A 20833-nucleotide genomic window follows, 5' to 3' on the forward strand; every position below is an offset into this window, starting at 1 on the left:
AAAATTGAAACTAGTTCAAAGCAAAATTTGACTTAGTGAGAAACAGAGACAGGGCCCCACAAGCATAGCTTGTATATCACAATTAGGTAAATACTGTACACACACACACACAGTGTGTGTGTGTGTGTGTGTGTGTGTGTGTGTGTGTGTGTGTGTGTGTGTGTGTGTGTACACCAGCATGCAGGGGCCAGAGGTTCTCATGTAGTAGATGTAAGAAGTGAGTAACTATGTAGAGAAAGATTACTGGTGTTTCCTTACTCATTTCCCTGACATAGTTGATGTAGAGAAACTGGCAATAAGGATAAATGTAAGAGAACTTAATTTTCCCCAAAAAAGTAATTCCTATTCAGGGTACGATTTGGGGGAAAAAAATGAAATTTTTAATAAAATCTAGAATAAATTGTTGAAAGGCAGAGGTTAAAACATTGCAAATTTTTCAGATAGGTTTGCAGAGCACACATGGGGCATTTATAAATGCTTGCCCCACAAAAGTATGGTGCATTGGTGGACCTAGATATGGAATGCCACAAAAAGGCAGGAACTACCCATGGAAATGAGAAATTCAAAGAGTAGGACATTTTATTAGATGCCTGAAAGAATTTTCCACTGCACTCTGCCTTTTACGGCATTTAGCAATGACACGCACACTTTACCTCAGCCCCCTAGGTCTGAGATGTGTTCTCCCTGTCTCTTCGTAAATGCTGGAGTGTTTGATAAAGAGTTTACCCTTCTTAGTGGGTATCTCTGAAGAGAGAGAGAGAGAGAGAGAGGAAGAGAGAGACAGAATTTTTGAGAAATCATATCTTGATCTAGGTCAGAGAAACATAAAAGTGATCTTAAAACTAAACTGTCACACTGTCAAGTATATAGTTGCATCATTTGTCGTATATTCACTTTCCACTTGTTATTCCGTTCTTATTCCTCAGGAACAAAGGAGGAGGGGAGTCGTGACAACACAACTGGCAAGGCGCAACGATGAAGTTCGAGCCCTAAGGGAACGTGTAAAACTCTTGGAGCATATCCTGCACAAAGGGGACAAGGATTATTCTAGGCGCCTCCAGGATATCTCAACTCTCACTAATGAAGTGAATTCATTGAGGTAGATTCATAATTAATTCTTTGACACCTAACCCTGAAGAGGTTGTATTCTCTTAATTTTTCAAGTCTGATTCTCTTGTCACCTATAAATATATTCTGAATCTTAACCAAATGTCTGGTGGATAGATATGGAAACACTGATAGCTTTTTATATACATTATTGGATATGGGTACTCCTTAGCTTATGTAGGGTGTGGAAACATTGATATCATTTTTTATGCATTACTGAATACTGTAAATACACAGTATCCCTCAGTTTATGTAGGGTTGCATTTGTATGACTACTACATGTCTGCAGTGGCAGAACTTCTGGTTGTTCTTTTAGAGGGAGAGGAGCAATAGCTGATTGTGATCCGGCTTGAGTTTGATTAGGTGTGATGTGAGTGATATGGTCTTGTCCTCCGCAGTGCATTTAGTCCAAGAACTCATATGAAATTGTGTTTTATTTACCAAAATGTTTATTGGTATTATCTAAAAAGGGTAGTCCATATTTCCTGTATGATAGGACACTACAAGTTCTAAGATGCACCCTATAATACACCAGGTATTTGGGGGGGAAAAAAGCATTTGAGGAGTTAATAGCTTACTGTACTAGCAAGTCTAAGGCACCGACTCTAGGGTGTCATTTTTCTTTCTGTCACAGCAGATTATCACATATTGGACCTATTATCAAATATTTGTGGTTGTTATTAATTAGATGTACGTAGTTCAGCGCAATATTATACCTATTTACATCCGCAACAACTCGTAGTTGCCACTTCAAGGCGTATAAACCCACTGGTGACAGTGTGTTTACATCCAGCTCCCATCAGCTGATGTTTTTGTTCTGTAGTTCGAACAAGCCTGTACAACCCACACCCCCAACAGAATTCACTCAATTCAGCCAACAAAGTCATTTTTGTAATATTGCTTTATTACACAATACACTCGACCCTCCATTTCCCGTACCCCAATTTCCCGGTGTTCAGATTTCACGGGCACGGGCTGTGGCCGAACAATGTTATTAAATGCCAGACAAATGCCCATACATGTCTGGGTTTCTCACAAAAGTCCTGTCATTATTGTCTCATATAAAACTATAAGCAGTCTACTGTGCAACACAGTATAATTTTAGCAAGGTTTTGACTCAATAAAGGCCATTTGTAACACACAAGAAGGTATTTTCATACATGAAGAGCATCTTGGCCACCAACCTGCATCACCCCACCAGTTTCTTCTAACTCATGACAATATCCCATTTGCCTCTTACTTTTCTCAAATGCCACTATGAATACTTTATTGCATAACACAGTAAAATTTAAGGAAGGGTTGGACACAATAAAACTCATAAGTAATAAAAAAATATATATTTTCTTACGGACAAAGTCAATGGGGCCCATTTCTACTCACTTAGCTCACCTGACTCGGTGCGACTAAATATCGTATCGGCACTTTTCATTAGAAAATATTTTATTTTTTTTTCACCACAGAGGCTCATAAACACCTGATTATCTGAAATCTGCAAAAAAAAATTGTACTTATTATAACTTAATTTAAAAATTGTGGTAGGTGGTGGCGACCATCATCCACTCACTTGATGCAGAGGTGCCTACTTCTTCCTTAGCCTTTATCATTCTTTTTCTGTGTCTGCCCTCCTCTCTTCATATTTCTCTCATCTTTCCTGTCACTTCTTATTGCTTTTCTTTCCTTTACAGGTGGCTTTACATTGAGTGACAAGCCAAATGGTTTCCTGTAAACCAAGAAACCATTTACTACGCTGGGTGGTAACCATATAACCAAACCATACATGCTCCCTACATGTCAACAAGTGGGTTGGTGGAGGATTAGTGTCCCTCCACATAAAACAAATAACTCAAAGTCAAATGGCCACCCGGGATTGTGGCGCCTGGCAATAGATAGGTAGATAATAGGTTTCAGAGATAAAATGCGCCAGTGTTAACGGATATTTCCCCTTCATATCGTCAGCACGCCTTGACAGACTTCTGTTTTGCATAAATATTTATTTCAAGTACAAAAAAATGTATCTGCATAGTAAATTGATATTTATACAAAACAAAAGTCCGTCAAGGCGAGTTGTTAGGCTAGAGGCAAAATACTTCTGCTAACTCTAAGAAATTTTCGCTCGAAATCCTGATTTTCTGTTAATAATTAAATTAGTCACAAATTTTTGACTGAATTTCAGATAATTAGATGTGCAAACCTATATGGTGATAAAGATTAAAATGTCTTCTGATTAAAATTGCTGAATCGGTTGAAGATCGAGATCACATTTGATGATTGCGTGTTTGTATCTCAGTCAGCTGGTGAGTGGTTGGCTCACCTTGTGGTGTTCCATTCTTTGTTCATTTTCCTCTTTTTCCTCAGCTTTCTGATCTTCTTCAATCATATCCTCCACATTCTCATCAACAACAGTCAAACCAACCATTCTTAGGGTTGTACCCAGCAAAGTACCGCTATTGTGTCAGTTTTTATTATTGTTATTGTGTCAGTGTTATTATTTTATTTACTGTGTATGTTAGTTATGTTGTTATAGGTAGCCTACATTCCAGAATGCTCTAGAATATTGGAATAATTGCCAGACAATACTGGAGAATATGAACAAAGGATGGTAAAAGTCCGGGGAATGGTATGTAGGGCCGGACTTTTGCAATTCCTGGACTTTCTGAGGTTTCTGGACTGGTCTCACCCCCCCTTTTAGTCCAGGAAATGGAGGGTCAAGTGTGTAGGTATACCCCAGTTTGACGATGCAGTTGGTTAAGTAAAAACCCATTGTTAGGCAGGGTATTGTATCTCAGGGGAGATTTAACATGTATAGGGATGCGTTTTTGAGCTTTGGGTTTCCCCCCCAGCCAAGTCCTAAACCCACCCAAATGAGTCCAAAAACAAGTTTAAAGCCAATCTAAATAGCCTAACAGCTGTAAAAGAAGCTAACCTAAGCCTGACACCTTAAATAACTCACTAAAACCAACAAATAAAATCTGAAAACCATCAAATATGTCTGGAAAAAATGAAGCATAGTAAACTGTACCCCCAAATGACAATGTTCACCCCACCTGTGGCTAAAACACATTAATCTAAGTCTAAAAACAGTTTATAAATCAACCTAAACACACAATTTTAGTCAAAAATATCATCAAAATTGGCAAAAGAAAATCAAAACCCATTGTTAAACCAGGCTTTGGCCATCATTAGGCAGGGTATGGTGGTATTTCTACCCCCATCATTAAGCTGGGGTATCATATATCAAGGTATGCCTGTACCAATATATCAGTACACATTGCCAGTTTCCGTTTTGTAATACCATACTACCAGTCACCAGTTACTATAATTATTGACTGGGGTTTGTGAATGCTTGCATCTCGTGACTGAGGTTCATGAGTGCCTTTATCTCATGGCTGAGATTCATGAATGCTTGTATATTGTGACTGGGGTTCGTGAGTGCTTGTATCCTAACAGGGGTTTGTGAGGGTTGGTTAACGCCTTTCTACAACTTGATCTTTGAGTGCTGAGACGCAGGGTGAATTTTGAGCGCATTTTTGGGGGAGAGGGGAAATGCATCTTATCATACGGGAAATGCGGTATGTACGAATAAGGCAGCCTAGTGTAGTGATGGGTCAGCCACAGCCATACTTTGCGGAGGGGTTTGCAGAAGGCCAGAGGGGAACATACAATGGTGTTTTTTGTTGTTAACCAGTTTCAGTAGTAAATCCTTAGTTATCAGGATTGTACTAGATCAGAGCTTTGCTGATTTGTACAGTTTTCAGTTTAGTATGTCACTTTTATTTTAGTCTTCTTAACTTAAGAGAATTTAGTTAGTTGCAACCTTCATTAAACCCTTCATTAACCTAGGGGCTCTACTAAGCTGAATAAAATTGTTTGCAGGAATAATAAACTATACTGAAACTTTGTCTTGCCAAAAGTGTTAAGCAGTTGAGATTAGTTTCTTAAGCACTTTGAGTAAGAATAATAGTTGGAATAAGGAGTTGTGGAAGATACGTAATTTTCAGTATGGATATGCAATGTTCTGTTGTGTAATGGATGAAGGAAAACACCCTATGAGGATATGGACATATGGACAGAAAGTATGAAGACTGAATAACATGGCGAATGTTTGGGGATGAGGTAGTTGTTGCTGTTGCAAGGGGAGGAAAGAATTGAATCATTTGAGATGAGTGAGTTGCAAGTGGAAAAAGACTGGCTCATAAAGCAAGAGATGTGAGAAGAAAGTGCAAGTGTGGAAACATTTTTGTTGTATTCATCCCTTGTTGTGGAGTTCTTGGGAGGGAGGAAGACATAAGTATCTATCTATCTATCTATTGCCAGACGCCTCAATCCCGTTTGGGGTGGCCACAAACAAATCGCCTCCAAGTCGCCCTGTCCCCCGCCATTTCACTGCCCTGCTCCCAACTCACACCCCCCTCTCTCATATACCTCTCCACCCCATCCCTCCATCTCATCCTCGGCCTCCCCCTTCCTCTTTCCCCCTCCACCTCACTCATATACACTCTCTTCGTCAGTCTTTCACCCTCCATCCTCTCCACATGGCCAAACCACCTCAGTGTATTCCTCATAACGCTTCCTATCACATCCACATCCACACCCACACCACAACGTTCCTTTATATCCTCATTCGTCAGCCTGTCTCTCCACGTGACTCCACAGGCTCCTCTTAAATAACTCATTTCCACTGCTCTCACTCTTGACTTGTGTCCCTCCAACAATGTCCAAGCTTCACTTCCGTACGTTAGAGTTGGTATCACAATACTGTCATGTAGTAACTTTTTCACTTCCATGCTCACTTCCCTGTTTCTTATCACTGCTTTCAAGGAACCAGCAACCTTTCTTCCCTGCTGTACCCTTTCAAGCACTTCACCCTCCAAACCTCCATCCTTACTCATCACACTACCCAAATACTTAAATGTACTCACATTTTCCAATTCCTCACCATCCAACCTCGCTGTACATTCACTAACTTCACCTCTCTCAAAGACCATCACTTTACTCTTCCCTACATTCACCTTTAGATGCCGTTTCTTACACACTCTCCCAAACTCATCCACCAAGCCTTGCAGCTCCCCTTCGTCTTCACTCAACAACACAGTATCATCTGCAAACAACAGTACAGGGAGTTTCCAAACACTATCCCCTCTCACCAGGGCCACTCCAACATCCACTACCCTACCTTGTACCTCTTTTATTACCCCATCCATGTACAGATTGAACAACCATGGAGACATGACACATCCCTGTTTCAAACCAACTTTCAAAGAGAAAAATTCACTTAGTTCACCATCCACACACACTGCAGCCTTCGCACCATCGTACATACTCTTCACAGCATTCAACAACTTCCCATCTACTCCATATATTCTTAACACTTTCCACAATCCTTGTCTATCCACCCTGTCATATGCTTTCTCCAAATCCATGAAAGCCGCATACAACTTCTTTCCCTTCTCTAGAAACTTTTCCACTAAAGATCTAAGAATGAATATCTGATCTACACAACCTCTTCCCTTCCTAAAGCCTCCCTGTTCTTCTCCAACTAATTTCTCTGTTCTTTCTCTAACTCTGTCTATAAGTATCCTACCATACACTTTTCCTATTATACTAAGAAGACAAATGCCCCTATGATTACCACACACTTCTTTTTCCCCTTTTCCTTTGTACAAGGGAATAATTATACCTGACTCCCAATCCTCCGGGACTCTACCTTCCTCCCAGGCCAATCTGCACATCTTCCACATCCATTCTACTACTGTCTCTCCCCCATGCTTCAGCATTTCACCACACACTGTATCAATTCCTGGGGCTTTCCCCGATTTAACTTTCTTCATTGCTTCCACAACTTCTATCCTACTGATTTCTTCCTGTCTTCTCACCTCCCTCCTTCTCCCAGCCATTCCCCAGCCACTTATACTCGCATTACTTCCATCCTCTACGTTCAACAATTCCTTAAAGTGTTCTCTCCATCTGCTCACTTTTTCTCCCTTCTCCACTAGTAATCTACCATTTTTATCTTTCACTCCCCTGCTAACTTCACTTCCACCCTGTCTTACTCTTTTCACTTCTCTCCAGAACATTTTCTTACAGTCCCTCCACTTTACACTCAAATTCCTTCCAAATTCCTCATCCACTCTCTTCTTACTCTCTCTTACCAATCTTTTCACCTCTCTTCCTTTCCACATATAACTCTCTCTTCAGCCTCTCAACTTCTTCCACGCCCCTATTTCTCATCCATTCATTGTATGCTTTCTTCTTTTGTGCCACAGCCTGTTTCACCTCTTCAGTCCCCCATGCTGTTCCTTGCACCCCCCTCCGTCTTCTCTTCCTTCCACACACCACATCACATGCTGCACATATTTCTTCTGTAAATATCTTACACATACCTTCCACGTCTCCCATCTGCTCCAATTCATATTTGCCCAGTTGTTCCTCCACTTCTCTCTTATACTCTGCCTTTTTCTCATCCTCTTGTAACCTTTCCACCCTCCTTGCAACTACTCCTTCCTCTCGTCTTTCCCTTCTTCTATTCCTCCATCTTACTTGCATCCTATTTCTGGCCACCACCAAGTAGTGGTCAGAAAGTCCACTCCCCCAACCTCTATACACTCTTGCATCCTTTACACATCTTCGCATCCTTTCATCCACACACACATAATCAGTCATTGCCTTCCTTTCATTCAGTTCACCACCTACCCTTCTCATCACTCGCCATGTATACCTGTGGATCATTTTGTGCCTGAAGAGGGTATTGGCTATCACCAACCCCCTCCCAGCACAAATGTCCACTAACGCACTCCCATTCTCATCTATCTCAGCAGGCACACCCCACTCACCAACTATTCCATCCACCTTCACATTACCAACTTTACCATTCATATCACCAATCAAAAACACTCTCTCATTCCTTCCAAACTTTTCCATGCACACTTCCACATTTGTCCAGAACTCTTCTCTCACTCTTCTAGCACGATCTTGCGTTGGCGCATACACACACACAATCGCCCACATTTGTATTCCAACTTTCAACTTTACCCACACAATCCTTGACCCAACTGATCCATACTGTCTTATGCTCTTCTTCCATCTTTTACTCACAACTATACACACTCCTTCCTTTGCCCTCTCATTCTCATCTACTCCTGCACATATACCCCATCCATACTCCCATTCTCTCACACTTTCTCCTCTCCATTTTGTTTCAGTTATTCCACATACATCCACTTTCGCATTCTCAAGCACCTGGACAATCTCTCTCTCTTTCACCTCATCATTCGCTCCTCTTACATTCCATGTACTCATTACCAAGTCCTTTGTCCGGTCCTGGGTCGTCATCGTTTGGTCAGTCCTTGTCCGAGGCTTCTTGTTTGTTTTTTTTAGTTAGTAGAGTTGATATTAAACAGAAATCTCCCAAATTATCAATGAATTGGACGTACTATCCTCAGAGATGAGCGGGAAGTGCTGGGGCGACATGTACAACTGGTGGAAGCTCTGAAGGTGGAACTGGTGCGTCTCCAAAGAGAGCTAATAGCATCGCAGAATAAAAGAGCTACACTTGAGGCAGAGGTCATACGCAGAGAAAAGTGTCATCGCTGGACAACTCTCAAGGTAGGGTTAAAAACAGGATGGTTAAGCAAAAGATTTACTGGTAGAGCAAAGGGAGTTGAGAGTTGTTGATGTAAGGAGGAGATGAGGTTCACTAAGACATTATTTTGTTTTTTTTTTTTTGTAAAGGCCCCAGCATGCTAGCATGCATTGGCCTTGGTCACCTGTTGGCAGCTCTCCACACTGCTTGACCTCTGGCAGCCTCTCTGATCAGTTCCTCATCCCTGAGGTTGCACTGTATTACCTCACACCAAGTCTTTTTCGGTCCACCTCCAGCGCTTCTGCCCTCAACTTTCACACTTCATGCCCCTGCACACCCAGTTATCCTCCATCCTCTGCACTTACTGAGACCATCTCAGTGTACCCCTTCTCATAACATCAGTAATACACTCAAGTTCCATCTTTCCTTTCAGCTGTTCATTCATAATCCTAACCCTCCAGGCCTGCCATTCAGGGATGCACTACACATCCATCTGATCATTCTCATCTCTGTTCTTTTAAGTCAGTAATAACCTCCTCCTTAACTGCCCAAGTCTCAGAATCATACAGCCTTACATTCCCAATGCATACTGCATACTAGGACCCTTAGACATAGAGGAGAAACCTCTCATGTCAAGGGAGACAGCAGCTCCCAATTTTCTAACCACTCCTTACTCTTACTACTGAGCTAGCTCCAGTCCCACTTCCAGCACATTTGTAACCCTCAAATGACAGAGTTCCTCCAGACATTCAAGAGACTCTCCAACAAGATTAATCTTTCCCCAATTTAATGCATCTGTAAGCTCTCCTTTACATATTACACACTCAAAATCAGCATTATTTTACAGCCTATATCTAATATGTAACCACGTTATCTCTTATGTATGCACTTATGGCAAACACATCACAAAATGGAGTTGTTTCCCCACACCCTCGTGCCAAAGTGTATATAGCCATACTCATTCTGCTGTGACAGTACCACCAGATGATGTAGATATCATCACTTCATTTTATCCACTACTGTCAAACCCTTGCATGTTTCTTGCACCATTGTGGCAAACTGTGCATGGTCATACTCTTGCTGTGACAAAAACACCAGCTTCTCTAGATGTCATCACTTTTGTTTTATCTGTGTTTCCTCTTAAACCCTTGTACTCCATTCCATCTGTTCATTTCCAGCATGTGTCCCCTGCTGCCCTCTCATTCACCATTATCAGCACCAGATCTTTAGCATACAACACCTACTATTAGTCCCAGTCCAGTTCTGAAACTACGTGAGAGAGCTTACAGCACCATAATAAACAATAAGGGACTTAAAACTGAACGCTGATGCACATGAATGTTCACAGAAAATTCATCACTCAAACCTCCTTTCACTCTCACCTGTGTGCAAACACCTTCATACATTGCCATAATCACTCTGCCCAATCATTCCTTAATCCAAAGCCTTCACATTGACTTTTTCACCACCTCCCTGGGCACTCTGTCAGAAAGCCTTCTCCAGATCAACAAACATAAGCATAACTGTCTCTTCCATATATATTTTTTCTGAAACTGTCAGACAATGACAGTGATCCATTTGCCTGGCATAAACTCAAACCGCTTTACATCAGTATCCATTCTTTCCCTTAACATATCTGACATGGCTCTATGCATTACCCTTGTTATTTGGTCTGAAAGCTTTGTCTCTATAATTTCCTCTCTCCAGAGCATCACCCATCTCCTTTATACACATTTACAGTCATACTCCTCGACCAGTCATTGGGAACAACACACTCAAGTATAATAGAATTTATTAAATCTGTAACTAAGACACTGGATGTTGTTGTTATTACTGCTGGATTGGCTTGTGATCCACTTAACCAAACAGACCTTTGGGATAGGAGTACCTGTTCAACTTAATTAAGGCAGACAACAGGTGTGAGAGAGAATGTTTTTGTTGTAATATGCTACAATAGCTATGTTTGGGGTGACTTTCTGACTGTACATGGTTTGATATAGGTGTGGATTGTTGTGTGCTGATGTAATCAAATCAGCTATGTTTCTCTAACTTTAGGTGGTGTATGACATTTGCCAGTTTTCTTTCTTTGTGTGTTGCATATTTCCATTCATTATGTGGTGCATCTTAACCCTCTCAGGCACAGTCACGCGAATCGCGTGACATGCGGTTTGGTAGGAAAAAGCTCAGTCACGCAAATCACGGTCCTAAGCACAAAAATATTCGCCAAAAAATAAGTTTTGGGGTGATTTGCGTGAAATTTTGTTGCATTCTAGTGGGCACGTCTATCTCCCGAGGTCAGGCATTGGCAACACTGTGACTGCTCTAATGAGACAGTGCTTAGCAGAAAAACCTCAGTATCTCATGAGCAGCCGGACCGGAGGATTGCGCAGCTGTCAGTTGTCCTTTTAAACCCACCAATTTCCCCCCTCCCACCCGAGGCGGAAGCCATTATTGAAATATTGTGATTGTACAGTGTTTTTGACTATAATGTGAAGTGATTGTATCTATGGAACATAGATATATTGTTTGTAAAGCACTGGGGCCCATTATGAGCCATTAGGCCTACAGGCAGGAGTCTGGTTTGTTATACCGGGGTTTCCACTCTCCTTCACCCTGCCCGTAAATTATGAGTAGCTTACTTTTTTTATAGTGAAGCCAATACTTACATCTGTGAAACATATAGTGCCTGGATTGGTGAAACAACTGACCTACCATAGCATTCATTATGTACGCCTTAGAGATATGAAACAGTCGCTAAGGAAACAGGCGGTCATATACACCATACAGTCGGGAAGGGAATAAGAGAGGAAGTTGGGATGGAATCATGTGATAATGTTTTATATTGTGTATGGTTTAGTGTGAAACATACGTATAAAATAGTGCAGCGAGTGTTCACCAAGAAATATTGCATGCATTGACTGACTGGTGGCGACCATCATCCACTCACTTGATGTAGTGCTGCCTACTTCTTCCTTAGCCTTTATCATTCTTTTTCTGTGCCTGCCCTCCTCTCTTCCTATTTCTCCCATCTTTCCTGTCACTACATATTGCTTTTCTTTCTGTTACAGGTGGCTTTACATTGAGTGACAAGCCAAATGGTTTCCTGTAAGCCAAGAAACCGTTTACAACGCTGGGTGGTAACCATATAACCAAACCACACGTGCTCCTTACGTGTCAAGTGGGTTGGTGGAGGGTTAGTGCCTCTCCCTGTAAAACAAATAACTCAAGAGTCAAATGGCCACCCCGTAAGGGATTATGGCGTCTGGCAATACATAGATAGATAGATAGATTGACTGACTTAGCTCAAACCTAGCGCAAGTATCAGAGACAACAAATACGCCACACAATCACAGACTTCAGTGAAAAGGTATTGTACCATTCTCAGACAGTGCTATATTGCATATGGTTTAGTGTGAAACATACGTATAAAATAGTGTGGCATGTGGTCACCGAGAAATATTACATGCACTGACTGACTTAGCGAAAACTTAGCATAAGTATCAGAGACAAGAAATATGCCACAGCCACATATATTTACAGTATATACATATGTCGTGCAGTGAATGTTCGTGGAGAAATCTATTGTGTGCATCGCATGTGTATTAGGCAAATGTATCGCAAGGAGAGGAGAAAATACGCCACAGCCAGCCACACACACACACACACACACACACACACACACACACACACACACACACACACACACACACACACACACACACACACACACACACACACACACACACACACATTACATAACTCCATATCTTTCAACAACCCTTCAATCTCCTGCCAGCATCTCAACACCTCTGCAGGAAATGAGTTATCCATATATTGTTGATTTGTAAATTGACCTATTTCTATAGTTCAGTATTTTTTTACACAAATAAGTAATGATTTTTACATACATGCCCAGGAAAGAGGAAATTATAGAGGTATAAAGCGTTTAGATCAGATAATGAAGGTAATGGAGAGAGTTTTAGAAGGTATGATTAGAGAAAGAGTGAATATTGATGAGATGCAGTTTGGGTTTATGCCAGGTAGGGGGACCACTGATGCCATATTCATTGTTCGACAGCTTTAGGAAAAATATATTGGTAGGAGAAGGGATCTTTATTTTGTTTTTGTTGATTTGAAAAAGGCCTTTGACAGAGTCCATAGAGAGGTGGTGAAGTGGTGAATGAGAAAGCTTGGCTTGGAGGAGTGGCTGGTTAGGGTGGTTATGGCCATGTATGTGGGTGCTCACACCCAGGTTAGAGTAAATGGAGATTTGAGTGATGAGTTTTCCGTGAATGTTTGTGTGCATCAGGGGTCAGTCTTGAGTCCCATGTTGTTTATCATGGTACTTGAAGCCCTTTCACATGACTTTAGAAACGGACTCCTGTGGGAGTTGTTTTATGCTGATGATTTGGTGTTGATTGCAGAGAATGAAAGGGAGGCGGAGGAAAGGTTTAGGAAGTGGAGAGATGGTATGGGGCAAAAGAGTTTAAGGGTAAATGCAGATAAAACAAAAGTGATGATATCTAGGGTTGGTGGTGGTACTGTCAAAGACGAGGGAAAGTGGCCATGTGCAACTTGCCATAAGGGCGTGGGAAGTAATTCCATCTTGTGCGGTGTGTGTGATAAATGGGTGCATAAGAGATGTAGTGGTATCAGAGGTAGACTGTGAGATAATGCTGATTTTATGTGTACGGCGTGCCGGGGTGAGCAGGTGGAGATTGTCAGATGTGAAAGGATTGAACTTGCTGGTGAATCTCTTGAGTGTGTGGAAGAGTTTTGTTATTTGGGAGACATGTTGTGTGCTGGAGGTGGGGCTGGAGCTAGCTCTGTGGCTAGGGTGAGAAGTGGTTGGAAGAAGTTCAGGGAGCTCTTGCTTCTCCTGACATTGAGAAGGCTCTCCCTACGTGCTAAGGGGTCTTTGTACGCAGCATGTGTTAGGAGTGTAATGCTGTATGGTAGTGAGACCTGGGCAGTGAAGGAGGAAGATATTCGCTGGCTCAGACGTACAGAAATGACAATGATTAGGTGGATGTGCAGTGCGTCCCTGCATCCAAGGCCTGGAGGGGCTGGGTGTACAATGGAAGAGTTGAGAGGTAGGATGGGACTGGAGTGTATTGGTGTTGTGATGAGGAGAGGTAGATTGAGGTGGTTTGGACATGTGGAGAGGATGGGGATGATAATTGGGTGAGGAAGGTGAGAAGTGTCAATGGGGTGGGGTTATGAGGGGTAGACCGAGAAAGACATGGGACGAGGTCATTAAGTGTGACCTCAGGGTTAAAGGACTGAACAGGGAGGCTGCAATGGATTGTGCAATGTGGAGAGCCGCCATTAGGTGACCAAGGCCAACACATGCAAGCCTGTTGGAGCCTTTAAAAACGAAACGAAAACGAAACGATACAGGCATATGAGATGGAAGAAAGTTCAGCTTCAGTATCAGTACCTAACAAAAAAACTAGTGGTCATGTCGAGTTTCTGACAGCACTATCAAAAACCTTATGATATTTTACATGTATACTGTGAGTAAAAAAAGAAAATAATAAAATGTAACGAGCAAAAACATGTAGGCGTGGGTATGGCAGGGAAAGAATGTTTTTTATCTTACGTGGCTGGTGAGGAGGAGTGTTCTATGTTTGTCGTCCAATTACTCCAAAATTATTGGACGTATCGATTTCCCGTAAGAACCATGATAAAGAACAGTAAATTCTACGTATGTTCAGTATCAGAATATAAGCCTTTGGGAGCATTTTTTGGTAGGAAAAGACGGGAGAACAGACTATGTTTTTTTCCTCGCGTTAGGTAAAAGTCGAAAGCGCTCCGAGGAATAATCTCACTTGGTCGGCCAATTACTTGAGAACTGTTGGACATATCGATTTCCTGTAAGAACCACGATAAAGAGCAGTAAATTCCACATATGTTCATTACCAGAATACTGTATAAGCCTTTGGGAGCATTTTTTTGTAGGAAAAGGCGTGGGAACAGACTATGATTTTTTCCTCGCGTTGGGTAAAAGTCAAAAGCGCTTGGAGGAATAATCTCACTTGGTCGGCCATTTGCTCGAAAACTATTGGACACATCGATTTCCTGTAAGAACCATGATAAAGAGCAGTAAGTTGTACGTATGTATAAGACATAGCAATGTAATATCTATGATAAGAATTCGTCGTTACGTAGGCAGGAATATAGCGCATGCTGTGCGCGCATCATAAAAGTGACCCACGGACGTGAGTTCCCAGTTGTTATTGGCGATTTACTCAAAAACTACGAGGCGTAGAAAACTCATTAGAAAGCTCGTGAAATTCTGCATAATATTATGCAATAAAAACATGAGGTGTGCGAGAAAAGTTCAGAATGAGAGCTTTTTGAATTTTTTTCAAAAATGGCTTTCAGTTTTGGGCTGTTTTCTCGAAAACTACAAATCGTATCACAACTGGACTTGTCTTTTTAGAAAGCTGACGAAATTCTCTATCAAAACTTTGAATAACATTTTCCTGTATGATGGAAAGCTTTCGAATGGTGATGTTGGGAAGTGAAAGTGACGTAGCGAAATGTTTATTCACGGCTGCCTAATGTTGTTTTATTCATGTTTTCCTGTTTTTTTTGTGGTGCTTATCAGGTAGAACAAACATTGATGAATATGATGAGATAGGTTTCATGGCAGTATATTGATATTTAGGTGGCAAAAATAAGGAAAGAATATGTGTTATTGTTATTTGCCGCACGCGGGCAGCCGGACCGGGTGGCCAGGCGGATAAAATCGTTCATCAGAATACTCACCAAAACTTATCGTGCGTGAGAGGGTTAATATACAGGTATTGTATTGGTTAGAGTGTGTTACGATGTGTGATTGACAAGTCAAGAGCTCATGTGGAGATGGTGTAGTTTCCTGTTAATCTTACATCGTGTGTAACAGGAATGTTTTGTCATGTCCAAAGTCAGTACCCTTGAGTGTTGTAAGAACACTTAGTCCTGGAAGGTACTTCTTTATATATGAAAGAAGATAATATACATAAAGGGACCATCAAGGACCCAAGAAATGAAGAAAGAATACTAGAAAAGACCAGGATGGTACTTAGCTTGCCATTTTTTAATTGATATAGTTCAGTTTCAAAAATCTGAATTCTGAAAATCTAACAGTACTAGTGGTAGGTGGGGGCACCCATCATCCACTCACTCAGTGTAGTGTTGCCTTATGGTCTTTACACTGAGCGACAAGCCAAATGGTTTCACATAACCCAGGAAACCATTTACCATGCTGGGTGGTAACCATTGAACCAAATTATGGCACTTGGTGGTTCAGTGGGTATTTAAGGTGCTCCAGCCAGATTGAACTTGTGCAGGATTATATCCAAGGGTTGATTGGGGTTTATTGCTCATGTAATGCCACTGTGGGATAAGTGAGGCAGGTCACTCTCATCTTAAATGTCAGGACCAACTTGCCTAGCCCCAGGCTCCTACACTTCTTATGGGGCAATGCAGGATTAGATGGTGATGAATAAATGCACCAGTTTCAGCATTTTAAAAGTCACCAAACTGGCAAGTAGTTACTAAGGACATAAAAGGCTCCTAGGCTCCTTATGGGGCAATGCAGGATTAGATGATGAATGAATAAATGCACCAGTTTCAGCATTTTAAGTCACCAAACTGGCAAGACGTTGCTAAGGACATAAAAGAAAAAACAAATCTGCTATAATTTCCAGCTTGTTGCTTTGGTAGTAAACAACCACCCAAGCTATCTCAGGCTTAGACTTATTTGGTTAATTTCATAATTCTGTATAGTATCCTCATGAACAGGAAATTGTTATTGTGTATTATTGAATATTCATGCCTAAGTCCTCAAAATGTCTTCAAGGAGCAAGTGATTATACTGAGTGCAGTAACAAGAAGACAAAGGTCTAAATACAGAATTAGTGGAAACATGGAAATTCTACAGGAGGAGGCTACACAGCAGGCACACTGTGTGATGAGTGCAGCAGGGTATAGGAACCACAACAGGTTATAGCTTCAAGAAATGGTGTGAAAAATGCAGGACTGTTTGCGGCTTGTGACAGTGTGGAATTAAAGGATAACTCCATTAACCTTTGTGCCACCATTGACAAAGTTCTGTATGAAAGTTTCAGACAGTTGACTGAAGCACAAAGAGAGCTGGCAGTGTTTATGGCAAAGTTCTGAAGCTTGTCCCAGAATGGCAATAGATAGTTAAGAAAACAAAAATGTGGATCAGCATATTTATGTAGAATATAGCTCAGAAAGAGTTCTGTAATAAAAATTCATCTCATAGATATTGTCAAAGACTCTAACATTGAGATTCCACACTGAAGCCAGGTCATTAAGAGTCACTAGATTTGCTGTTGCTTAATGTTAAAATGTAGTTTTACATATCTTGAAGATATAGTTCAGGAAAATGCTGCAACTGATTTTTTTTTTTTAATGCAAGGAAGAAAGAACCAAAGGCCAGGAAGTTGCAAATTGTTCCCTCCAAGAAAAAAAAAAAAAAGATAAGAAGAGCCAAATTCAAGGTCTGTTCATTTTGAGATGCCTGGACCTACTGTGCTTGAAAGACTGGAGATCATAAGCAGTAGGAAATACAGACAGAGGGAGACAGTTCCAGAGCTGACCTGTCGCATACATGAAAGACTGGAAGTAACAGTTAACTCCTGCATCATGCATGTATATGTTGATGTGTGTGGGTGAGAGAACGGGATCCTGTGGAACTCCACTGGGAAATTTCATATTTATGATGACTAGCCCTGGAATGTAACATGTGCTTGTATACCCAACAAATAGTTGGCAATCCAGTGCTTTTGTTGTTCTGCAAGTTTGCATTGTACTTATATCTTGGTGATTAGTTTGTGAAGGAGGGTAGGATCAAAAGCTTTAGTGCAGTAGTCCTTCATTTATCCGGACACTTAGTATCCAGACGTATTCATTATCCGGATGCTGGACCTTGGCACTATTAAAACACTGTCCAAATTTACATTGTATTATCCGGACGTAAAAGTCCCTGAGAACTTCGGCCGGCCAGCCAACATGTTCACACATTCGGTATCATGGCAGCTGGGCTCGAGCCGTGAACGGGAAATAGTCTGTAATGCACAACCAGAGCTAAAATGTCTGTCCGCCCCTGTACTGAATAGTCAAAGTCGCATGCTTGTCCTATCACTCCCAGCGAACCTCCAGTACCCGAGTAATACGACTGTAACCCGCAAGCTGTGTGAAAACATCTGTATGCATCCCCACCGAGTGTCCAATATCGCACAGCTTACGGGCTGAGTCTTTCCAGACTGCCATCACCATTGAACACAGACCACAAGCCACAAGTACGTGTTTGGCATCAGCGGTCATCCACCTCTCTACCGAACATCGAAAGTCCCCCGGTCGCGGTGAGTTGTTTCCACATGGCCACTCAGCGTCTAACAGACCACATGCCATGAGTAAATGTACGGTAAAAGTGCCCGTCCGCCTGTTGACAGAAGGGGGAGAATCCTGTCCACTGCCTTGCTTCTCCCCCCCTCCCATCCATCCTCCATACCCTCCCAGCTCCCCCCCTCACTCCCTCCCCTCCTCCATGGTGATAACACTAACTTGTGAGTTTTTAGTTTTGTGATTCATTTGACTACTATTGGTCGTATCAAAATTCTGACGAGAGCATGAGAAAGCTCATGAAATTCTGCGTGTAGACATATACTTAACTCTTGGAAGGTGGTGGCAGAATTTTGCACTAGTATGGTGAGAAGTTATATGAAGGTAAGTTTTACTCATGAACACTTTATTCTTGCTGCATTTCTGTACGTTTACCTAAAAGTTTTATGTGTTTTTATTAGCTTATCTTATAGTATAAACACTGGCAAAGATGATGGTGTACTATTTATACCAATATAACCAATTTATGGTGGCAAATTTGGCCGTGGAATTTTTTTTGAGCCCCGGGAGCGATCACTCGTCACAGACAACATATTTTCAAACCATCATTAGTTTTTTTGTGTGGATTTTTTTTGGCTATGCATTGTTTTCTTGATGTTTAGCATTAATATGGATAATCCCATGTGTGTTTTGATGTCTCAATATGGCAGAATGACCAGTAAACAGAGCCAAAATTAGGAGGGGTACTGTACATACAGTAGTGTATAGGTCGTGTGTTTTTTGGTTTTCATTTTTTTTTTTTAATGGTTTTCTTGGTGTCTAGCATTAATATAGGTAATCCTATGTGTGTTTTGATGTATCAGTATGGCAGAATGACTGGAAAACAGTACCAAAATTAGGAGGCATACTGTACATTCAGTAATGTATAGGTCAGGTGTTTTATGGTTTTCAGTGTGTTTTTATGGTTTCCTTGGTGTTTAGCATTACTTTGGATATTCCTATGTGTGTTTTGATGTCTAAATATTGCAGATTGACCTGAAAAGAGTGCCAGAATTAGGAAGGGTACTGTACATACTGTAGTGTATACTGTAGGTCGGGTGATTTTTGGTTTTCATTTTTTTTTTTTTTTTTCCATGGTTTTCTTGGTGTTTAGCATTACTTTGGATATTCTTGTGTGTGTTTTGATGTTTTGATATCTAAATATGACAGATTGACCTGAAAACAGTGCCAAAATTAGGAGGCGTATTGTACTTAGATTGGTGTAGAGGTATGGTGTTTTTTGGTTTTCCTTTTTTTTTTTTTTTTTTTTTTTTGGGGGGGGGGGATAATCCTGTGTATGTTTTGATGTCAAAATATGGCACAATGACTGGAACACACTGCCAAAATAAGGAGGGGTACCGTACATACAGTAGTGTTTATGTAGGGTGTTTTGGTGGGTTTGGTGATTTTTCTACATGGTTTTCTAGGTGTTTAGCATTACTTTGGATATTCCTTTGTGTGTTTTGATGTCTAACTATGCCTGAATGACAGGAAAACACTGCTAAATAAAGCATAGGTACTGAACAAATAGGTTAGGTATAGATTGGAGTTTGGGTATAGGTAGGGTCTGGATATGGTAGGGGAATAGTGTTCACTATCCGGATGTTGCCACAACCCAGACATGCCTTTGGCCCTATTATGTCTGGATAAATTAGGGATTACTGTAATGTAATAACTGGAATGAAACTTAATAGATTAATCACTGGTCTGGCCGAGATTCGATCCCTGGCTTTTTTTTTTTTTTTTTTTTTTTTTTTTTTTTTTTTTTTTTTAAATGCAAGGAAGAAGGAACCAAAGGCCATGAGCCTGCAGTAACAATTCCCTCCAAGAGAAAAACAAAATACAGTAGAGAGCCAAATTCAAGATCCGATCATTTTGAGATGCCTGGATACACTGTGTTTGAAAGACTGGAGATCATAGGCAGCAGGAAATACAGACAGAGGGAGACAGTTCCAGAGTTGACCTGTTGCATAAATGAAAGACTTGGAGTAATGGTTAACTCTTGCATTAGAGAGTTGGACAGAAAAGGGATGAGAGTTTGCTGCCAGACGGGTGCTACGCGCCCTTCGTAGAGGTGGAGGAATGCAAGCAGACAGTTCAGAGGAGCAGTGACCATTAAAGTTGCGATAGAAAAGAGATAAAGATGCAACAGTGCAGCGAAGGGACAGAGGTTGAAGGGAGTCAGTAAGAGGAGGAGATTTAATGAGACGAAAAGCCTTTGACTCCACCCTATTGAGAAGAGCTGTATGTGGGGAGCCTCCCCACACATGAGAGTTGTACTCCACACAGGGGCAGATAAAACCCCTGTATCGAGTCAACAATTGTGCAGGGGTAAAGAAAGAGCGGAGTTGGCTAAACACACCCAATCTCTTGGAAGCTGATTTTACAAGAGATGTAATATGATCTTTTCAAGATAAGTCCTGAGTAAATGAAACCCCAAGCATGTTCAAGGATGATGCAGGATTAAGCTGAATATTATTAAACATTAGTGGGTATACCTGTGGAAGATTTTGTCGGGTTGATAGGTGTAAGAACTGAGTCTTAGATGCATTAAAAACAACCATATTATTTTTACCCCAGTCAGAGATACGAGCCAAGTCAGACATTAGGGGTGCCATAGCCTCATCCCATGTTTGTTGAAGTAACTGTTGAGATGGGCGTTGCATGAACTGAATGGAAAAGTGAAGGGTGGAGTCATCAGCGTATGAGTGGATAAGGTTAGATGTACAGCTTAGAAGATCATTGATG

At 41.2% G+C, this 20833-nt stretch overlaps 1 protein-coding gene across 1 annotated transcript in view; it reads left to right on the forward strand.

The window, feature by feature from the left end:
- The window catches only part of LOC145400993 (cilia- and flagella-associated protein 58-like), a 234544-nt gene that overhangs the window by 159946 nt on the left and 53765 nt on the right, over positions 1-20833 (forward strand). The window contains exons 12-13 of the mRNA XM_080273351.1: positions 927-1099; positions 8547-8709. Coding sequence (XP_080129477.1) covers positions 927-1099; positions 8547-8709 — 336 coding nt within the window. The remainder of the gene's footprint in view (positions 1-926; positions 1100-8546; positions 8710-20833) is intronic.

This window comes from Coenobita brevimanus, chromosome 54 (assembly GCF_032717465.1).
Source record: "Coenobita brevimanus isolate Jiangsu-jjx chromosome 54, ASM3271746v2, whole genome shotgun sequence".
Lineage (NCBI taxonomy): Eukaryota > Metazoa > Arthropoda > Malacostraca > Decapoda > Coenobitidae > Coenobita > Coenobita brevimanus.